We start from the raw sequence: 18,536 nt of genomic DNA, 5'->3' as shown, positions 1-18,536 counted from the left end.
TTTCAGTGTTGATTTCTGTTTAAAGTAACAGATTATAATTAAAAATGATGTCTCCAGACGTTTACTGGTTGATTTTCTTTATTCGGACCCTGCTGATTTTTAATTGGTGACCCCTAGCCTAAACCCTCACATTGAAGCCAACAATGGATGTTTAGTCCTGTTCCTGCTGGGAGGTGAACATTAGCCACAGCCTTAAATCATTCGCGGCCTCTAAAAGGTTTTCTTCTTGTGTATTTAACTTCAGTCTTATCCCTACCAACTGTGGCTTTGGCTCAGTGTAGATATGCTGTCCTGCAATTTTAATTTAGCGGGTTTAGTTAGAAATTCCTCCTCCACAATATATGTTTCTGATCATTGTGAGTGCTGCTTGACATGCTTTGACTATTGCTACAACAGCTCAATTACTTAACTTTAAAGTATGACAACTGCCTAAGAGTTGTATTCCCACAGCATGATGCTGCCACCACTATGTTCCACTGTAATGGTTTGTTCAATATAAGGCATGAAAGTGGAAAGTTTCAGTTTAGGTCTCCTCCTAAGACAGTTCCTTCTGCCACTTGTTTGCTGTGACCACCGAATGGGTGGTTTTAAAGTTCAGACAGGAAGTTTGGGCTGATCTCCTGCTCCTCCTGCATGAAGTTTAAATTTCTGGATTGCACTAATGATGTTTTTACTGTCAACAAATTTTCTCACCTTAACCATGGCATATAAATTTGATTTGTAAAAAGATAAAAAAAATAAATAATTACATCTGTGTTTTATCCACCATTGCAGCCAATTCCATCTTTAAGTTCATCTTTTTCTGCTGCAAGAGCCATCTTTCCAATGCTACACTGATCAGCAATTGTTTAATTGTCTTGAGCGGAATTGGTAAAGAAAAGTTTCATTTGATTCAGGTTTTTTTTTTATTTTTTTTATTTTTTTTTTTTTTACCGCTAATCATCTGAACTTTTATGTTAGTATTTGTACTAGTAGAACTTTTTTAGTCAGTAGTTATTTGTAAAGGTCTATTATATCTAATTCCACTTAAATTACTTGACCTTCCTTTGTTCCTTTGGGAGGAAAATGCCATTATTATAACATTTTTAGTTTCTTTGAGCAAAAAACTCCTTATTAGTTTTAGCCCAGGACACCTATCCTTTTATTTCCTGAGTCATACAGGACTCACTACTTATAACTATGGCTGTCTTGTTGCCATGGAAATAGTAGAGTCCCTTGCGTTATGTGTGTTAGTGTATTATTGGTGAATGTGCGGCTAAATCTGTTTGTTTTAAATCTTTCTGGTTCATCAATGCCCTTAAATAAGTCATCTCTTGCCGTGTTGTTCGTGTTGAGATGGTTGACTCTGGGTTGGGGGGGTAGAGGGGTAGTTTCCAACAGCTTGTCAGACTTTTTAATGAAATACCTCTCAGCAAAGTAATTAGCTCCTGGTGGTCTTTGCTTGGCATTTGCAACCTTCTGGATGCTGCTGTACATCTAAATCAGACTCAGGATCCCAAGATAAATCTAATACTGTTTACTGATGTTATGAATGCAGGTAGTACTACACATTTAGTGTGGCTCAAAACTCAGTTTAACCAAGATGTTCCCTAATGCACTGGGATTTTCATTAGGCTGAAAACACTCATCTAAATGCATTTCCAAAAGCAACTGGATGAAAGGGAAGGAGAGTATTCCAGCATGCATTAGGTGAAAGCTAGGACCTTTAGTCAGTCGTCAACATGTTCAGACTTATTAAAAAACCACCAATCTGGAGAAATGTAGTTTCCTTATTAAGGGGATGATTTTTTTATGACTTGATAATTTTTAAGAATCAAATTTGTCTTGAAAACAAGGGAACGTGTAGGGGACTTGTTACTAGCTGGCTGCCACTAACTTCTTTAAACTAATCAATGTGTTACACAAGATAAAAATTTGGTAATCTGATGAAAGAAAAAGTATATTGCAAAAATAAGAAGTTTGAAAAGTAAAGAGCTGGTACAGGAAAGTGGAAATGATGATTAGTAGATTGCTTCTTTCAAAGAGATGAGCTTTGTGACTGCAGGAACTGGGTAACACAGTTGTCTTGCAATCTGAAGGTTGAGGGTTGGATTCCTGCTGCCGGTAGTTGTTTTGCCCCAGGTCAAAATTTTGATCTGCCTATTTGCCTACTTATCTTTGTTTGGATTTATGATTGTCTGTGAATATGTGGGTGTGATTTGATGAATGTGGCTATAGTGTATTGTCCTTTGAGAGGTCAGTACAAGTAAAAAAATATCTATGATTTAGTTAATTTACTGTTTCAGAGAGCAGGGAGCTGCTTTACAGCAATGAGATCCCAAAGGTTTTTAGTAACAAAACATAGCCATGGGATTTAAACAAGAACATCAGGCTCAGTGCTAAAGAATAAGTTGAGGCGGTTAGTAAGATCTCCTCACAGTGAACTTTATTTCTTATAATAGCTGCTTTGCTGTGTTGCTTTGTTAACATAATATCTGCACATCTGCAGTTTGATATATTGATGTCAGTTCTTCACAAATGTTCCTCTTGAGGGTGACACTTGCAATTATCCTCGCTCTAATTTAACTCCAAGTTAAGTGTTGATCTGGCTTACCGATCTACACTATTCAGTCAGTAATTAGTGCTTTGTCTTCTCTGGCTTTTCACTCCACAGTTACAACTAGATTCTGAATCACATTCTAGCCCACAGTAATAAGAATTATGACCTAAGACAGAATAAGGTGAATGAAAGTTGGCAATATTAGTTGTAATTTGATAAAAACAATGCGTATTCTTGTGTTTATTTATTTTTTTTTTAAATGGAAGAGAACATGGTGTTTGAAGCGCGTTTGGACAAAAGATAATTCTATGAAAAACTGACCCACTCTTATCACCCTAAATATGTATACATGTTAAAAAAATTAAATCAAACTTTAAATATAAAAAGAATTCAACTTTCATGTGGCACTTTGAAAATGTTTTATAATTGCTTTTGGAAATGTTTCAATAACTTCAACCAGGTTCTTTTTCTGGCACAGTTGAGGTGATGGCATACTTCACCTGTTGCATCTTTGTTTTTCTTTTTTTTTTGATAGAATTTGTTCTTTACATGCACCACTGCATACTGTAGATTTATGCATATTAGAATGCTTGATATATATAATATCAGCAAGCAGTCTCTAACATTTTTTTTCTTTTACCTCTGACAGAGTGACATTTCCTTGTTTCTTTCTTAGTTGCTGTTTAGTCAGAGCTCCATCATTTCAAGTGTCCTCTGCCGTTTATTGCCTTGCAGTGATTTGCTGTATCATCAGCACCAAACATAAGGATTCACAAGTTTCCTGCAGTCTAGACCATGAATGAAAATAAATGTCTTTATCTTGATTTTTGTCAAAGATAATATTTAGATAAAAAAATCCACTTCAGATACAAGTTGTGAAACTAAAGTGACCTGCTTTGCATTATTAGTAGATTTAACTCCCTTTAAACAAAAAAAAAGCTCTTGAATTATTGTCCCATAGTAGTGTGACTATACGATAGTTTAAACAACTGTTACTATGGGAACTGTTCGGTTTAATTTCCTGTTGCATACTTTCCTGTATGACCCTGTGCTTGTAAATGTACACAGAGGTTTTGTTACTGTTGTTTTCTTTTGTAGATCCTTTCATAAATTTCAGTATTTTCTGCTACAGTTGTCTCGTTAGAGTTAATACTGTGAATGTCTCAAACTGCTTGCTGTCCTGTAATCACAAGCTCTTACTGTTCAGGACAGAAAAAAAGTTTGGAAATACCAAAACATTTAATGGGTACATTTGTTGCCCTCTGCTGGACCATCAGGAAACTGCAGGTGTCATAAAGAGGGGGAATGTCAGGCATTGATTTCACAGAGAGAAGCTTTTTATCTAGCTTAACTTTAGATATTGACTGCAAATGTTTAAACCTAAAACAATTTCTCTTTGATTTTCTCAGTATTTCTTTTCAGTTTAATAGCTATTTTCTAGCACTTAATTTCTATATTACTTTATTTTTAACACTCTAGCATCAATAATAGAAAATCAGCACTTTTCTTTTATCAATTTCTTTTAGACGTGTAGTTCTGTGACAAGAAGTTGTGTTCATTCTATTTTCCTGCCTGACTGGAAGTTACAGAAAATTACATCCAAACATCATAAATCTGCTTTTTCCTAAAGTATACATTTGTTTGTTTTTATTTGAATGCTATTAGAGTCACTTTCACTAAAATGCTTGTTGAGCTGCATAGAGTTGCAGAAAAGGATATGCTCTAATTGTAATAACAAATAGTGCTGAGGTTGAAATTATTTCATTGTTTGGAAAATGCTTTCCTACTGATAAATAGTAGGCTTTAGAAAAACAGCGTTATTTCTAAACCACTCCAGGTATAAATAGCAAGTTGGTACAATACAGGTACACAGGAGTTTAGAATTTATCAATAATGGCCACTAGAGGACAGCAAAATGTTAGGTTAATATTTTTTTTCCTCATGCTTTGACAAAAATTTATTTGTTTATAAAAAATGAGGTCTAATGAATATCTGTTTCATTTACTTCTTTATTCACAGAATTTAAGTAGATTTTTAGAGAAGAAAAACGTGAAGTAAGTTACATATATTCAATGGCTCCGAAAGGTTGTGTTTTGCTTATTCTAGCTGGTTATGATTTAATTTTAGGAACTAAAAGCAAAATACATTTTCTATTTTCCAAAGTGACTGAAAATGTAACCTTTTAAACTAAGAGAACTTTATTGTCACTTTGTATCAACAGACTGTATACAAAACCATAATTAGTTTTATATAGCTTTCAGACAGAGAATGAGCTTAGCAGTGAAAAAGAACATTTCCATTTTATAAAGTGCAAAAGTGATTCAATGTAAATGGTGTCGGAGAAAAACATGGTGCAAAACGCATTGATGTGGAAGTAAGAGCAGTGCAAAAACAAACAAATGTATATGTTGCAAAAATGCAGCAGAAACAATAACATCATTTCGCTAGTTTTCTACTGACCTCTACAAAGAAAATATTAATAAAAATCACAATTTTGCCTTTACTTTTTACTGATTGACTACTTTAAGTTTTTTTTAGCATCTTCGCATGTAGTGTGCACCATAAGATAACATTTCAACTTTATCTGCAAAATCCATTAAAATATTAAAGAGTATTATCCAGCTCAATATTTTAGAAAGAAAAACCTCAGATTTGGATCAATTTAAAATTATTTATTGTAATGTTAAGAAACATTTTTTCCCAACTTAAGTGGTTGGTTGCATCAGTCTAGTTAGAATTGGGATTCTACCACAGATTTTAACTCTCTAAAATTGATAAAACGGAGTAACTTTGATATAATTCACGTTATTAACTGACATCCAAGGAAAGCCTTATTGATATCTCTCAATAGAAAATTGTTTCCTTTCAATGAAAAACTCTTCATGCCTTTTTTAATTCCTCAAAAATTCACTTTTTAAAGCACTTTAGTGATACTTCAGATAAATGAATTAGTCTTTTTGAAGCAGTGAGTACTTCAACACAACAAAGGATTTGTATTTGGATGACCTAATGGCACTCATGAATGAGGCTTTTACTGATCAGAAAACTAATGGATTTCACGTAGATTTTTGTCACTGATCTGCATGGCCAAGTGTTAAAAACTTCTACAGTCACCAGATATATAATTATATAACCTGCTCTAAGTTCCAGTTTCTGAGTCTTGTTAACAATACAGTGAAATTTATTGTGTTGAAAATGATTTACAGAGTTAACCGAGGAGGTTTTTTTCTAAAGTTAATGTTATGTTATATACAGTGTCTTTAACACGTATGATTTGCATTTGTTAATAGTTTGCACATTATGAATATAAAGAATAAAACAAGCCTAAAAACAAAGCTATGCTTAGACATCTTCTGTTGAAGTGGTGTCTGATTCACTGTTTCACTGGTCTGATGTAAACTGTTGTTGCACTGTTCCAGGCGTAAGCTGCTAGTGGACGGGTCCCACACCACGCCAGTCTTGGGAAGATGGCGAAGGCCCCGAAATCATCTGGAAGGAAGACGTCTCACTGCCTCCGCAGACAGGTACTGGAAGATAAACACTCTTATGTTACTGCTCTGTCTGACCGCCTCGTCTCAGAGGAAGAAGAAATGTTTATCCAGTCATGAAACTGGTCAGCTCTGAGTGATAACTTTACAATTCTGGTCCTGATTTTTTTATTGGTTTTAAGAAACGCATACAATAACATAGGGAAAATAAAACTGTCATAGTCGAAGTAACCGAAGCAATCGATCAGTTTTAAATGTAAGTAGAACGCCATGTAATGTTTTTATAAAAGTTCTCTATAGTCCTTGATATCTTTTAGGCATAATGTCTCTCTGCCTTGAGCGGTGTACTTAAATCAGATTGGCATCAGGATGATTGATGGAGCAAAGGTTTTATTCCACCTCTTTAGCTTGGTAAATATTTTAGGGATGTTGACAAAGATTTGTGATCTTACTTAATGACCAAACGTTAGCAAGTGCATTTTAGTTCATTCTTCAGTGTCTGACAATATTAAAGGGGCCCAGTCTCATATTAGGATTTCACAAATCTCTACACCACCACTTCACTCTGTTTGCATACAAAGTCTAAACACGCTAAACAGAAATCTTTCTTCTTTCACTAATGCATCCATCTGGTAGCTCATATTCAGAGTTATTGAACAATTTACAAGCCAGACCTGATAAATGTGGCTTTCACCAGTAGTGAGTCCCCCCAATACCTTGGCTGATACATCTCTCCTCTTTAGACAGAGGGAACTAGAGTCTGTAGATGGTTTTAAAGTATTCCCTTAGATTCTCAATTTGATTCATGTCTGTACTTTGACTAGGTCATTGTTATGAATGACTGCTCTTTAATATAAAGTCCTACCTGATGTGTAGGACAGCTTTCTACATCGTCTGTAAAGCATTCAGTTTTGGTTCCTTCTAATTAGAAAATTTTTAACAAACTTCAAATTGAACTTATCGCTGCTTTCTTTTAACAGACCAGATTTATGGACTAATGGCTGCCCTGTGAACAGACTCCCACCTGAGCTGTTAATCAGAACTTCATATCTGAAATCATAGGGAAATTAATCATGTTTAAAAGCATAAGTCACACCCTCGAGGTTGATGATTCATTATTTACTCAGTATTATTTTAGTAAGAATTATGCAGAAGCTAGTTCTTCTGTAATCAGTCTCATTTCTTATGGATCTTGCCCACCCTCCCATTATTAAAGGAGTCATTAGAGTAGAGCTCTATGGATCCACTCCTGTCAGTTCATTTCACTGTTTTGTTTACTTCAGAATCAAATGGGTAAATTTTTTTTGGCTAAGAGCCAATAATTTTTTACATATACTAAATGTTTTGGGGGGGGGGTTGTTGTATTTTTGTGTGGTTTTCATGGCTGGCTTTATGTGTCTCATGCTGTGTCATGCATGTGTTTGTTTTCACCTATAGGGTGATCCAGGAGCCCAAGGGTCTTGTGTCTTGTGGTGATGCACTGTAATGCACTTAATGTGAACTCATTTATCCATCTCCAAGGGCAGCAGAAACACACACAGTTGGCTAGACGGACAAAAATGAGAATAAATTGGTTTGTGGGAAAGAAAAAAAGATTATGGACTGGAGGAGAAGGAAGGTCTGGTTAACAGACACAGCAGCACACATGGAAGAACCGAGAAGCTGGACTGGAGTCACTTATCTGCTGAAGAGTGGACGTGATTGCCATAGATAACGGTCCACAAATAGTCCAGATCTTCAGAGAACTTGAAGGCCACTTACATGTGCTGAGTGAAAATGTCACCAATAACGGGCATTTATTTATCAGGAAAAAGTCCTAAAGACTGGAAAGGTACAAAAGTTCCATCTAGCATTTGTTAGACGTATAAAAAAAATAAATAAAAATATCTGAAAATGTTTAAAGTATACTCAATTATTGCAGATAAAAAAAAAAGATCTTTTTGCATCCTTTACAGTATGTTTGACTCTTAAGAAATAAGGAAATGTGCCAGTAATGAAAAGAAAAACGTACAGATTTATTTTTATTCTTTATATGATTTACATAGTACTAGTACACAGATCAATTATGGTTTAAATTGTAACAGTTTTTTATCTTTACAAGCATGATTAATGTATTAAAAATCACAGTAATAACCCTTTTTAAGATATTTAAATTCTGACTTTTTTATTCAGAGTTAACTGATCTAATTACACAGAGAGGACAGTATTTTCAAGGACTTTTACGTTTTCAAAAAATGATTTATGGTAAATTGAATGTTTTTTTTTTTTTTTTATAGAAATGTTTAGGAAACCTGAATGGGGGGACAATTGAAGTAAACATTTTTGCTCTTTCTTTATGCCGCCTTATTAAGGTTAAAACTCTCTGTAAAGTAGATACCACATTTTTGGCCACGTTTTATTTAATTTAATTTTTTTTTGTTTTATTCTGTCAAAGAAGTATCTATTTATTATTAATTCTCTCTGAAGTAGTTAAACCGAAAGTCCTGTTATTTTGATCTTTTGAAGTGTTCATCTCCCCTTCCTTTGTCTAAAAACTCCATCCCCCACTATTGAAAATGACCGTGGCAACTTAATATTATGGGGTGCTGTAATGAACAGATTCTCTATGTCTAACTTTGTTTTATTTTAAAACACGACCAATATGCGGGGCCTTAGTCCTCGACGGGGCCGACCAGGGTTCAAATCAGAATTGAGGTCCTTTGCTGCATGTCTTTCCCCCTCTCTCATACCCCCTTTCTTGTCAGCCTACTGTCGAAAAAAATAAAAGTCCTTCCTAGATGTGAGAAGCTGATAGACATACTTATACAATTGCTTTGATATTAAGCAATTCTTCACATTGTTTGAATGATAACTTTGATTATGTTGATTTTTGGTGGAATTTTAGTTCTTTTTTCAGTGTATATATATATATATATATATATGTTTACATGTAGTTATTTATTTTTTTTTTCATTTCTGTGCTTGGTTTCTAGGGTGGTGGTCAAACAGATATGGAAGAACTTAACTTGGACACTCAGGATCCCCCACAGGAGCGGTCCAAGGAAGAAGGTCAAACCCTTATTCAAAATACTTCTCCAGAGGGAAACTTGTCCGAAAATTGGGACCACAAGGAAAGTCCTGCGGAGGCCCAGGAAAGGAGCGATACCGCTGCCCAAGCCAAGCCCTTGTGGAAGCCCATTCCCCCTCTGCTGCTTGAACCCCACAGGAACACCCCTACAGGGACCAGGGACCAGAGCTGTCAGACAGAGGAGAATGATCAGCCCACCGATGCCAACGGCCATGGTCAGAACACAGGTGTTTTCTTTTCATCCTGCACCTCTTACCGCTTTGATTAATTCACCTTCAGGCTAAGGCTGTCTGTCAACCCCCCCCCGTGTTGCTTCACTGCGAGAGCACCGACTATAGCTGCTCAAAATAAAGCTGAATGATTTGTTCTCACTGAGAAATTGACTGAGGCTGTTTTTGGCTTCCAGCACCATGATGTGCATTACAAGTAGGCCCAGGTTATCCAAACATTTAAATACGCTTCCTTTGCGAAGTTATTTTTTTCATTAATTTTTTTGCAGTCTAAATTCCAATTATGATACCTGGAGATGAATTTAACCATCTAACAAGGTCCGTTCTAATGCTTTGTTGGTTTCTAAGTGTGCTCTTTTAGCCCTTACAGTAATCAGGACTGCTGTTGATCTTTGGCTTTCCTCCACATTCAGTTCTGGAGGTCAGGGGTTGTAGAGGTTCAGTGACCTGTGCTGCTGGGACTATAGCAACATGGAAGCAGAGGCATGGGGGATGGTAATAAAGACAATAGCCCTTTCCAGGCATTAGTTTTTTTAATCCCCATTACCTTTTTCAGTCGTCCCCCACGGTTCTATCATGTTTCTTGCTTCAGTATCCACAGTTTTCTATCCCTGTGTCTCACCTCATAGCTGACGCACATGTGAAATGGATCGAGTGATGCCGGTTTGACTCACTGTCATCATGAATGAGATGAGTGGTCATGAGGGCCGACTGATAGAGGCGGACACACTTTTAACCTTTTTGACTGTGTCATACGTACTTCAGAAGCACCGGCCTCATCCCAGCTCTCTGCTGTTGTATACATCTTCATGGGTGTATCAGGCAAAAAATATTAACCTAAAAACTGATTAGCAGTGTCTGCATGTCTCCTTTTTTAGATGGAGAATGTAAAAACCTTTAAGATTACTTTGTGCACTGGTCACAATTGATTTCAGTCATTTCCAATGTTTTTATTCATGTTAGAGACGTAGGTGACTTCATGACCCATGTTATCGAGATCGATTAACCTAAAAGACTTGGCTCATTGCTCTTATGATTTAAGACGCTGCAATGCCTTAGGCTGCCTCTATCTTAAACTTATGTTGGCTGTTTATTTTTCAACGGAAAACACATGGGATGCTCAAGGAAACTATTGCTGTGAAAATGAGTTTCTAAAAAAGCTTCCAGTATATTCCTTTTTTTTTTTTTTTTGAGCAGGTAGAAATTGGTTTTGTATAAAATGTTTAAAAAGCAAAAATGCTGAAACTTAGATTATTAAGTTAAAGTAAAATCACAATTATACATTTTTTTGAGTGTTAGTTTTGGAGATTTAAATTTTAAATTGCAAATGGTCACTTTTCATCAGGATTGTTTGTTCCTACTTGCCCATTTACTCTGTTGTGATTATAACCCACTAACTTCTCTAGTTTATCTAAAATTAAAAGGGACAGAAAATGTTTTATATATAAATTTTTCTCAATAAATTTTCATTATGCCTAAGAGTCTGTAACCTTTGTGAATTTCCTGGGTTTTTTCATGCACGCCATTTGTCCTCTATTGGGCTACAGAGCTTAAAAAGAAGAAAGATGCCTTGCTTTGCCTTTATGTCTGTCTGTGTTTGAGAAAAACATGTTGGTGTGATAGAAGGTAATGAGGTCAGAATGAATAACTGTCCTGTTCAGATCTCATTCTGTGTTTGCTCTTTTAACACTACAATTTGTCTTGTTTCATAGCAGCTATACGATGTTCTCATGTGATGCTATAGTTGTCAAAGATGGTCGTGCTCTTATACAATTAGGGTCTGGCTTTGATATAATACTGAGTCTCTCTTTCTCTCTGTCTAGGTTTCTGTGTGGAGCCTGGTGATCCTCCGCTGCTCCAGCAGCCTCTGCAGACCTCCAAGTCGGGGATTCAGCAGATAATTGAATGTTTCCGATCTGGTATGCATCTGTGTTTTCTTGTTGCTTCCTACTCCTTTTATTAACTTCTTCCTCTAGCTTTTATTATTATTTCCATCAATTTTCTCTCCTTTTTTTGCTGTTCTATGGATTGGATGTAGCTGAAGTTTTGGATTACTACTTTTTAAATACTTTTTCTTATAATTGTATTAAATGGCAATTACTTGTTATTTTTTATTCTGCATAATTTTTGGCTTTGTTTGTTTTTTCTGACTTTTGTAATGCTGGTCTTTTAACCTGCATTACTTACAGCGCTTAAGGAGATTCAGATTTAGTTTATTTCAGAACATTTATTTAAGATATGCTTATCGTTTCTAACTTAAGTAACTGATGTTTGTTACAGGAGTGACAGTAGAAAAGGATTTCACTTAATATATTTTAACCAAAGATGAAAAGAGTAAACATGTTTTCTAAAATTCACTTGAATTTCTTTTATTAACAATTAACATGCCACTGGTTTAAACAACATTCGTCAAGATAGCTTGTTGGCTAGCAGGAGGGAAATTAGGTCCACATCGCAGTTAATTAATTTCAAATTCAAAAATACTTTATTGATCCCAGTAGGAAAATAAATATTTTTTACTTATACTCATTTTTTGTAGTTGTTTTTTTTGTAATTCAATACCAGAAAATAATACAAATAAAATTTCAAAATAAAATAACGTAGTAAGAAAAGATAAAATACACTCAAGAAACACAAGATAAGTGGGTACAAAAGGGGCAGTCATTGAGGTGGAGATGATGATACAGATACAATCATAGTTATCTTATTGTTAATAACCATATGTATATGAATTTTATAATTGTATAGTAAACAACAGCAATAAATGATAACAGCCATAAATGATAAATGCAAAAGTAATCATAATAGCAATAACAATAAACATAAAAAATAATTAATGCACAATGTAGAAGGTGTTTGGTAAAGATTTAGTGCCACTGTTCTTTTTAGTTTTCTCTTATGGTGGCTCTAACAGAGCTTGTAAAATTGTAAAGTCTGCTTGCAGTCGAGGGGGATTGATTTCCTGTATAATTTGTAAAAGCAGCAGGGTTGAATGAATCGGTTGCTGAAGCTGCTCCTCAGTTTGTCCAGTGTTTTGTAGAAGGGGTCGTCCTTGACCAGCATCCTGTCCTCCATCACCTCCTCCAAGGTGGCAAGTTTAGAACCAATAGGCTCTGCTAAGTTTTTTCAGTCTTTGTTTTGATGCCTGCCCCACATGCTTCCAAGGCAAAGAAGACAGTACTCACCACAACAGACTGACAACAGACCTGTAGCATCGTGTTGCAGAGATTGAAGGACCTAAACCTCTAAAGGAAGTAAAGATAGCTCCTGTAGACAGTATCAGCAATCATGGGACAGTCCAGAGTTGTTTCTCCTGAAGTTAACCACCTTCCCTTTCTCCTTTTTCATGTTCAGTGACAGCTGTTTCTCCCCAAACCATCTTACAAAGCAGAAAACTAGTTGTCCTGTTAACAAAGTTTAAATTATTTTTTAATCAAGACGCTTTGCTGTTGTTTGCTTAGCCTTCCTGTTACCTCTTGAAAGTCCTCTTGCAGCCTGAATAAAGCTTAGACAAGTAACAACATTTAATGGAACATACTTTTAAATAGCGTCTTACAACTCAGCATCCTCAGACTTCTTTTTAAAACACACTCACAGTACTAAAAATGGCTAACTGAAAGTAACTGCATCCTCACTAGAACCTGTGGTTTCTGCTAAAAATCTTTAATTCCAAACAGCTGCCAATCTCATAGTACTTTTTTTTTTTTTTTTTTACCAATTTCCTGGCTTTAAATAATCTTCCACAAACTATGTAGCCAAGAAATAAAGCCTAAACATTTGTGATCAATAATAGAAAAGCAGGAGGAGATACGCACACGTGACCATTCACTGGTGGCATAAAAATGGGCTCATATTTATGGCCAAATCACTGAATATTAAGTGGAGAAGGCAAATCAAGACCATATAGCCAACTTAAGAGGAAACCCTGAGCAAACAGGTAGAGAAAATCTAATTGTTTGATTTGCATTAAGTGTTAAGGTCAAAGGTTCTATTAATATCCATATTAACTGTAGGTAAGTGTGTCTAAAACTGGGCAATATGTCGCACTGTTGCTGTTAATTTTCTTGACCCCATTTAGTAGTTCGCATGATAACAAGTCTCCTGTTAGGCAGGATGGTAATATAGGTCCAGTCTGTTTATCCTTTGCAGTCAAAGCAGGCAAACATTCTGCTACTCAGCATAATCTAAACAAATGAAAAACTGTTATTGGTTAAAATAAAGTGTTTTACTTTGCAATTTAGCTAAACTGTGTATATTTCTATGTACGCCATCTGTATCTAGATTTACAGTTAAACACCCTGAGGGACATTTTTTTCAGACTCGACTCCACTTTCTACTGTGAAATGTGACATTTAACTTTGCTGAGTACTCAAGTTCAGTCTGATTTGATTAAAAGTCACCTCTTCAATCAGCCAGCCGATGCTTGTGATAGAAAAATGTGAAAAGAGCTATTTTTTATGCAAATTAAACACTTTAAAACAAAGAGAACCTGAAATAGAAATTAGTTAGAAGTATGACGGTTTGATTTCTTTTGCTTCATATAAATACAAAAAAAAGTCTTATTTACCACCTGACCACTGGGTTTGGAAAAGAAATCTAAAAATGTAAGCAGAAGTGTTCACATAAGAATATTATTGCACTGTACAATCAATATTAAAACCTCTGTATTGTTTGACCTAATTTTGAGGCTAAATACTTAAAAGCATAGACTTAATTAATTTTAGATGTTTGAGTTAGAGGTCAACAATGTTACAGACTCATAGGTGTTTTTTTGTTTGAGTTTCTGATTATTTGGTGGATCTAACCTGCCCTAAGTGTCCTTGGAACTGATTAGTCATGTCTCTAAAGACACTGTGATGGCCAGTTAAAGATAAGTTTAAATCCTGCTCCTTTCCTGAAAAAAATATAATTAATAAAGTTATAGATATCTAGACTATTTGAGAATCAAAAACGCCAATGGTTGATATACTTATGTACTCAAAGTGAGGGAATGAGTTACAGAACGATGCTGTTAGAGTTAATCCATCTGCTCACCTTTACTTGCAGGCACCAGTCAGCTCAGAACTATGCTTCTGAGGGAGGTAGACACCATCTTCGAGTGTAAACTGTGTCGCAGTCTGTTCAGAGGCCTCCCGAACCTCATCACACACAAGGAGTACTACTGTTTATCACGGCTGCCTGAATCCGATGGTAAGCTTTTCAACACATGCAGCACGGAGCAAAGGTTTAAAATCCTCTCAAATTTGTAACATTTATAACGCTACAGCTACAGATTTGAAAGAATATCACAGAAATGTTAATGTAACAGATCAACAGGAAGTAGTGCATAACCGTGAGGTAGAAAGAAAAGGATTTAAAGATTGTTAAACAAGTCTAAACGTAAACCTAATTTTAAATGAGACATCGAAATTGATTTCAAGCATTAAAAATATCCACTGAAACAACTCATATTTGTTATTCTAGCTATGTTGTCAAAACCCTAAAGAATAAAACATCAAAAAGCTTGAATGTTTATTATGAAAATCAATAGTCAGAGGTGAAGGATGAATCGGACCATTGATGCATATTAAAGATGTTCAAGTAAACATCTAGAAAGCATTTCCCAGACCTCATGGCTTACACAAACTCTCTCTTATAGTCTCCTTGGACTTAACTATTCTGTCACTCCGAGGATGCCTCACTCACTTCCATGCCATCTGTTTCCTAATTACCATTCATGTCCTGGTAGTTTCACAGACTAACAGTAAAAAGTTCTTCTCTTTTGGATATTTATTACGCAAAGCCCAACTTTACCTCTGGAAGAGAGGCTTTTATTTCTCACTGTGTTGTTTTTTTTTTTTACATTCTCATTATCTCCATATACCCTGGAACAGAAAACAGTCTCAACAAGGGAAGCCAATATTTATTGCTCAGTTTCTCCACCTTACCAATACTGTTGCATGAACTATCCATCCTAATCTTATTGTCTGCCAGGGCTTGTAATGATGTTTTCTAGCATAGTTTTCTACAACCAAGAGTTTGTATCTGCGGGGTGGATTTATATTGAATCATTAAATTACTCTAATTGCCGTCATTCTTTTCTTTCTTACTCTGTGCATTGAATTTTTTTTTTTTTTTTTGGTTGCAGCAAACTGTTTCTTTCCCTAAATGCAATTTTTTCCTCACTAATCACAACCTGGTAACAGTCCAGACAGATGAATCTTTTCCCTTTCCACTTTTTTTCTTTAACTATAGAGACATTTTCACATCAATAAAGCTTAATGGCAAAATGATTAAATTCACTGCAGATGAACTCCGTATCAATAACGTACTTATCAGATAAAATTAGCACATTTTGTTGCAATTGGTCACACACAATGTAGTAGCTAATGGTATTACATTTTTTTTTTTTTGGTTCTTCTTTATGTGTTCGTTTGTGGTATTAAATGTTTCCTTTTTCGTGTGTTTTTTATATGTTCTTGTGTCCCTCCCCATTGTCTTTAGTGTGTCTTATTTTTTTTATCTGTTTTTCCTTAGGATTTCCTATTTTTTGGTTCCTTTTATTTTTTTTTTTGGGTGTTGCATATTATCTGTTAAATTCTGTGTTTTTATTCGAATTTTGGGTTCGTTCAATTTATATTCTGTTTATTTTGTTGGTTCTTTGTTGGGTCTCTGTGCATGTTGGTTTGGTGGGGCTGCTTTTTTTGGTTTGCTGAGGCTGCTTTTTTTGGCATTGCATTATTGCGTTTATTTTGATTTTATTCTGGCGTTAAGGTTGGTTTTCCCGTGCTTTCGCCGCGTTTTTCGCCGTATTTTTGCCGCTTTTGCGGCGTTTTTTGTGTGTCATGGTGGTCTTTTACGTGGCTTTTTTTTTTGTGTTGATTGTCTCGGTAAGAATGCGTGTTAAAAATGCGCGTTCTTACCGAGACAACGCGCGTCTTGCGGTGCCATCATGACGCACGTAAAAGGCGGTGCTTGTTGGTAAAAGATGGCGAAAAAAGCGGCGGAATTTCAGGAAAATGCGCATTTTTTGGGGGGTTAATTTCAATCTTAACGCGATAATTCAATGCGAATAGTGGTCTTCTTGGCTTGCCATAGATTTGCTAGCAGCCTTCAGGTCACCTGTATTGTTGGGTCTGGTGTTTTTGGCCTTCCTTGTAAAAATACTCCATAGTTTTTCTGTAGAGTTGATACCTGCTCAGTTAAGCATAGCAGAACACATTCTTCTTTATTGGTATTTTGTCATATTATAATTTCCTCCGACTTCATTTCTGACTTTTTTAAAATAAAGACTTGAAATAGTTCATGATGTGAAATTAATGTAAAGGTTTTACTTTCTAAAATGAGTTACAAAAACATAAGCGTTTTTCATAATATTCTGGAGATGTACCAGTAGGCATAGAGCACAATCCTGCAGAGTTTATCTTGTCTGTTTAGACTTTAAAACCTTCATTTGATTCCTGCATAATTTGCCGTTGCAGGTAGACAGTTTGGCTCTCCATCTATGGGGTCAGAGATTTGCGTGGCAAATGGATGTTAATTTCTTCTTTTTTGTGGGCTGAGCAGACACAGCACTGTGCAAAATCCGCCACATCTATAGATGTTTTAAATATTGCATCACAGAGTGGGGAGGCAAAGAGCCGGTCCAATCATCCAACCTCCTATTACCTTTGAAAAGCTTTTCTGCTTCCCCACAGCATAATGCATCCGCCACCATGTATCAGTGGGCATGCTATATTGAGTTTAATGTGAAGCGTTGATTTTTCTACTATTTGTATGAAAGACAAAAACACCTGTGTTAGTTTTATCTAAGCTGTGCATATTCTTCACATCTTTACAGTCTCCTTTTTCTTTGTTTAGCCGTCGCTTTGTAAATGGTTGTCGTCTCTGCTCAATGCACCCATTTTCTGTCCTGATGGTTTCTGCAAATGGATGTTGTACCAAACTCTTCAACTTCTCTATTAAAAAAAAAACAACAAAAAAAACACTGGAATTTTGAGAAATTCAAATTCTGTTTTATTTGAAAAAAAAAAAGACTAAGTAGCTCTGATAGGTGTTGATATTTATGCAGGAAATTAAACAATTCGGCAAAAAGTTTATGGGATTTAAGTGGGATTTTGAACAGAATATCGAGGGAAAATGGCGATCACACATCTATAAGTACAATTTAAATAATTTCCTAAACACTTACTGAAGGCTTGCCTTTTACCAAGTGTGAGAAGATCCTTATTGAAGTCACCCATTAAATACCTGAGTTTATCTTCCTCCTGTATTCGGTCAGGTGACTTGGACGAACTGTTAAGGAAGTCATTGATATTTAAACAAAAACCAACATTAACTTTTCTAAAGCCTAAAAGCTTCACAAAGGTCAGGTTTTCTGTGTGCCATGTCTCAAATAAAGCAATGACTGAAAAACTAGGTTTTAACATAAAAAAGAACACAAAAGGATCATATTTAGAAGGTAAATTAGGCAACTTTAAATATTTTGAATGTACAGGATTACATCAGTCTTTAAACTGTGATTTGGTTTTAGAACCACAGAGATGGCACATTTTCAAAATGCAATTTATTTAGGTCCATTGTAGGGGGAAAGAAAATCAAAGCAATCCAAATTAAGATCAATATCAACCAGTGAATTTGCATCAGATGTTTGCCTTACTTTCTTTTGGAAAATAAGATTGCTTTATAATAAGTATGCAATATCCCCTCTGAGTCAAAGCTTTCTTCTTCACTCTGTGATTGGATGTGGAGATAATTGATAAAGCTGTTAAAACACGACAATCCACCATCGACATTAACTTTGAAAATCATATTGTTGACATTCTTATTTAACATGTTATGTTATGCATCAGCATCTAACAAACCTATTAGTTATAGCTGTTCCCATTTTGGTCTAATGGAGGATTTTCTCCAACAGGCTCTCCTGGTGACGACAGACAGAGTGTAGCCATGAAAGATTTACTGGATGCTATATATCCCAGAGTTGACCGACCGGAATATGTGGTCCGTCTTGAGCCCATTCAGACCACCAACAAGGCGGTTTTCCAGTACCTCACCACAGAGGAGGAACTTGCAAGATACCCATCACACACAACCAGGCAAGTCCTGTTAGAATAAGAAACCTGCAGTTATAGTTGTGGTTAAGCCAGATTCTCTATATTTACCAGCAGAATAAATCAACTTAGTGATTTTGTTTTGCTTTTGTTTTTTTTGTTTTTTTGTAAACATGTGTT

General features: G+C 35.6%; 1 protein-coding gene across 3 annotated transcripts in view; it reads left to right on the top strand.

Moving 5' to 3' along the window:
* znf800 (zinc finger protein 800) overlaps positions 1-18,536 on the top strand; it is a 36,418-nt gene that overhangs the window by 8,854 nt on the left and 9,028 nt on the right. The window contains exons 2-6 of one of the 3 annotated variants that reach the window (XM_015388285.1): positions 5,953-6,063; positions 9,000-9,321; positions 11,148-11,243; positions 14,371-14,514; positions 18,221-18,401. In XM_015388285.1, the coding sequence (XP_015243771.1) occupies positions 6,007-6,063; positions 9,000-9,321; positions 11,148-11,243; positions 14,371-14,514; positions 18,221-18,401 (800 nt within the window). In that variant the 5' untranslated portion in view covers positions 5,953-6,006. The remainder of the gene's footprint in view (positions 1-5,952; positions 6,064-8,999; positions 9,322-11,147; positions 11,244-14,370; positions 14,515-18,220; positions 18,402-18,536) is intronic. The other 2 variants (XM_015388284.1, XM_015388286.1) reach the window with 2 other exon arrangements.

The sequence above is a fragment of the Cyprinodon variegatus genome, unplaced genomic scaffold, assembly GCF_000732505.1.
Source record: "Cyprinodon variegatus isolate N-32 unplaced genomic scaffold, C_variegatus-1.0 Scaffold418, whole genome shotgun sequence".
Lineage (NCBI taxonomy): Eukaryota > Metazoa > Chordata > Actinopteri > Cyprinodontiformes > Cyprinodontidae > Cyprinodon > Cyprinodon variegatus.
Note: the sequence above shows the minus strand (reverse complement) of the source record. Positions and strands in the feature narration are given on the sequence as shown.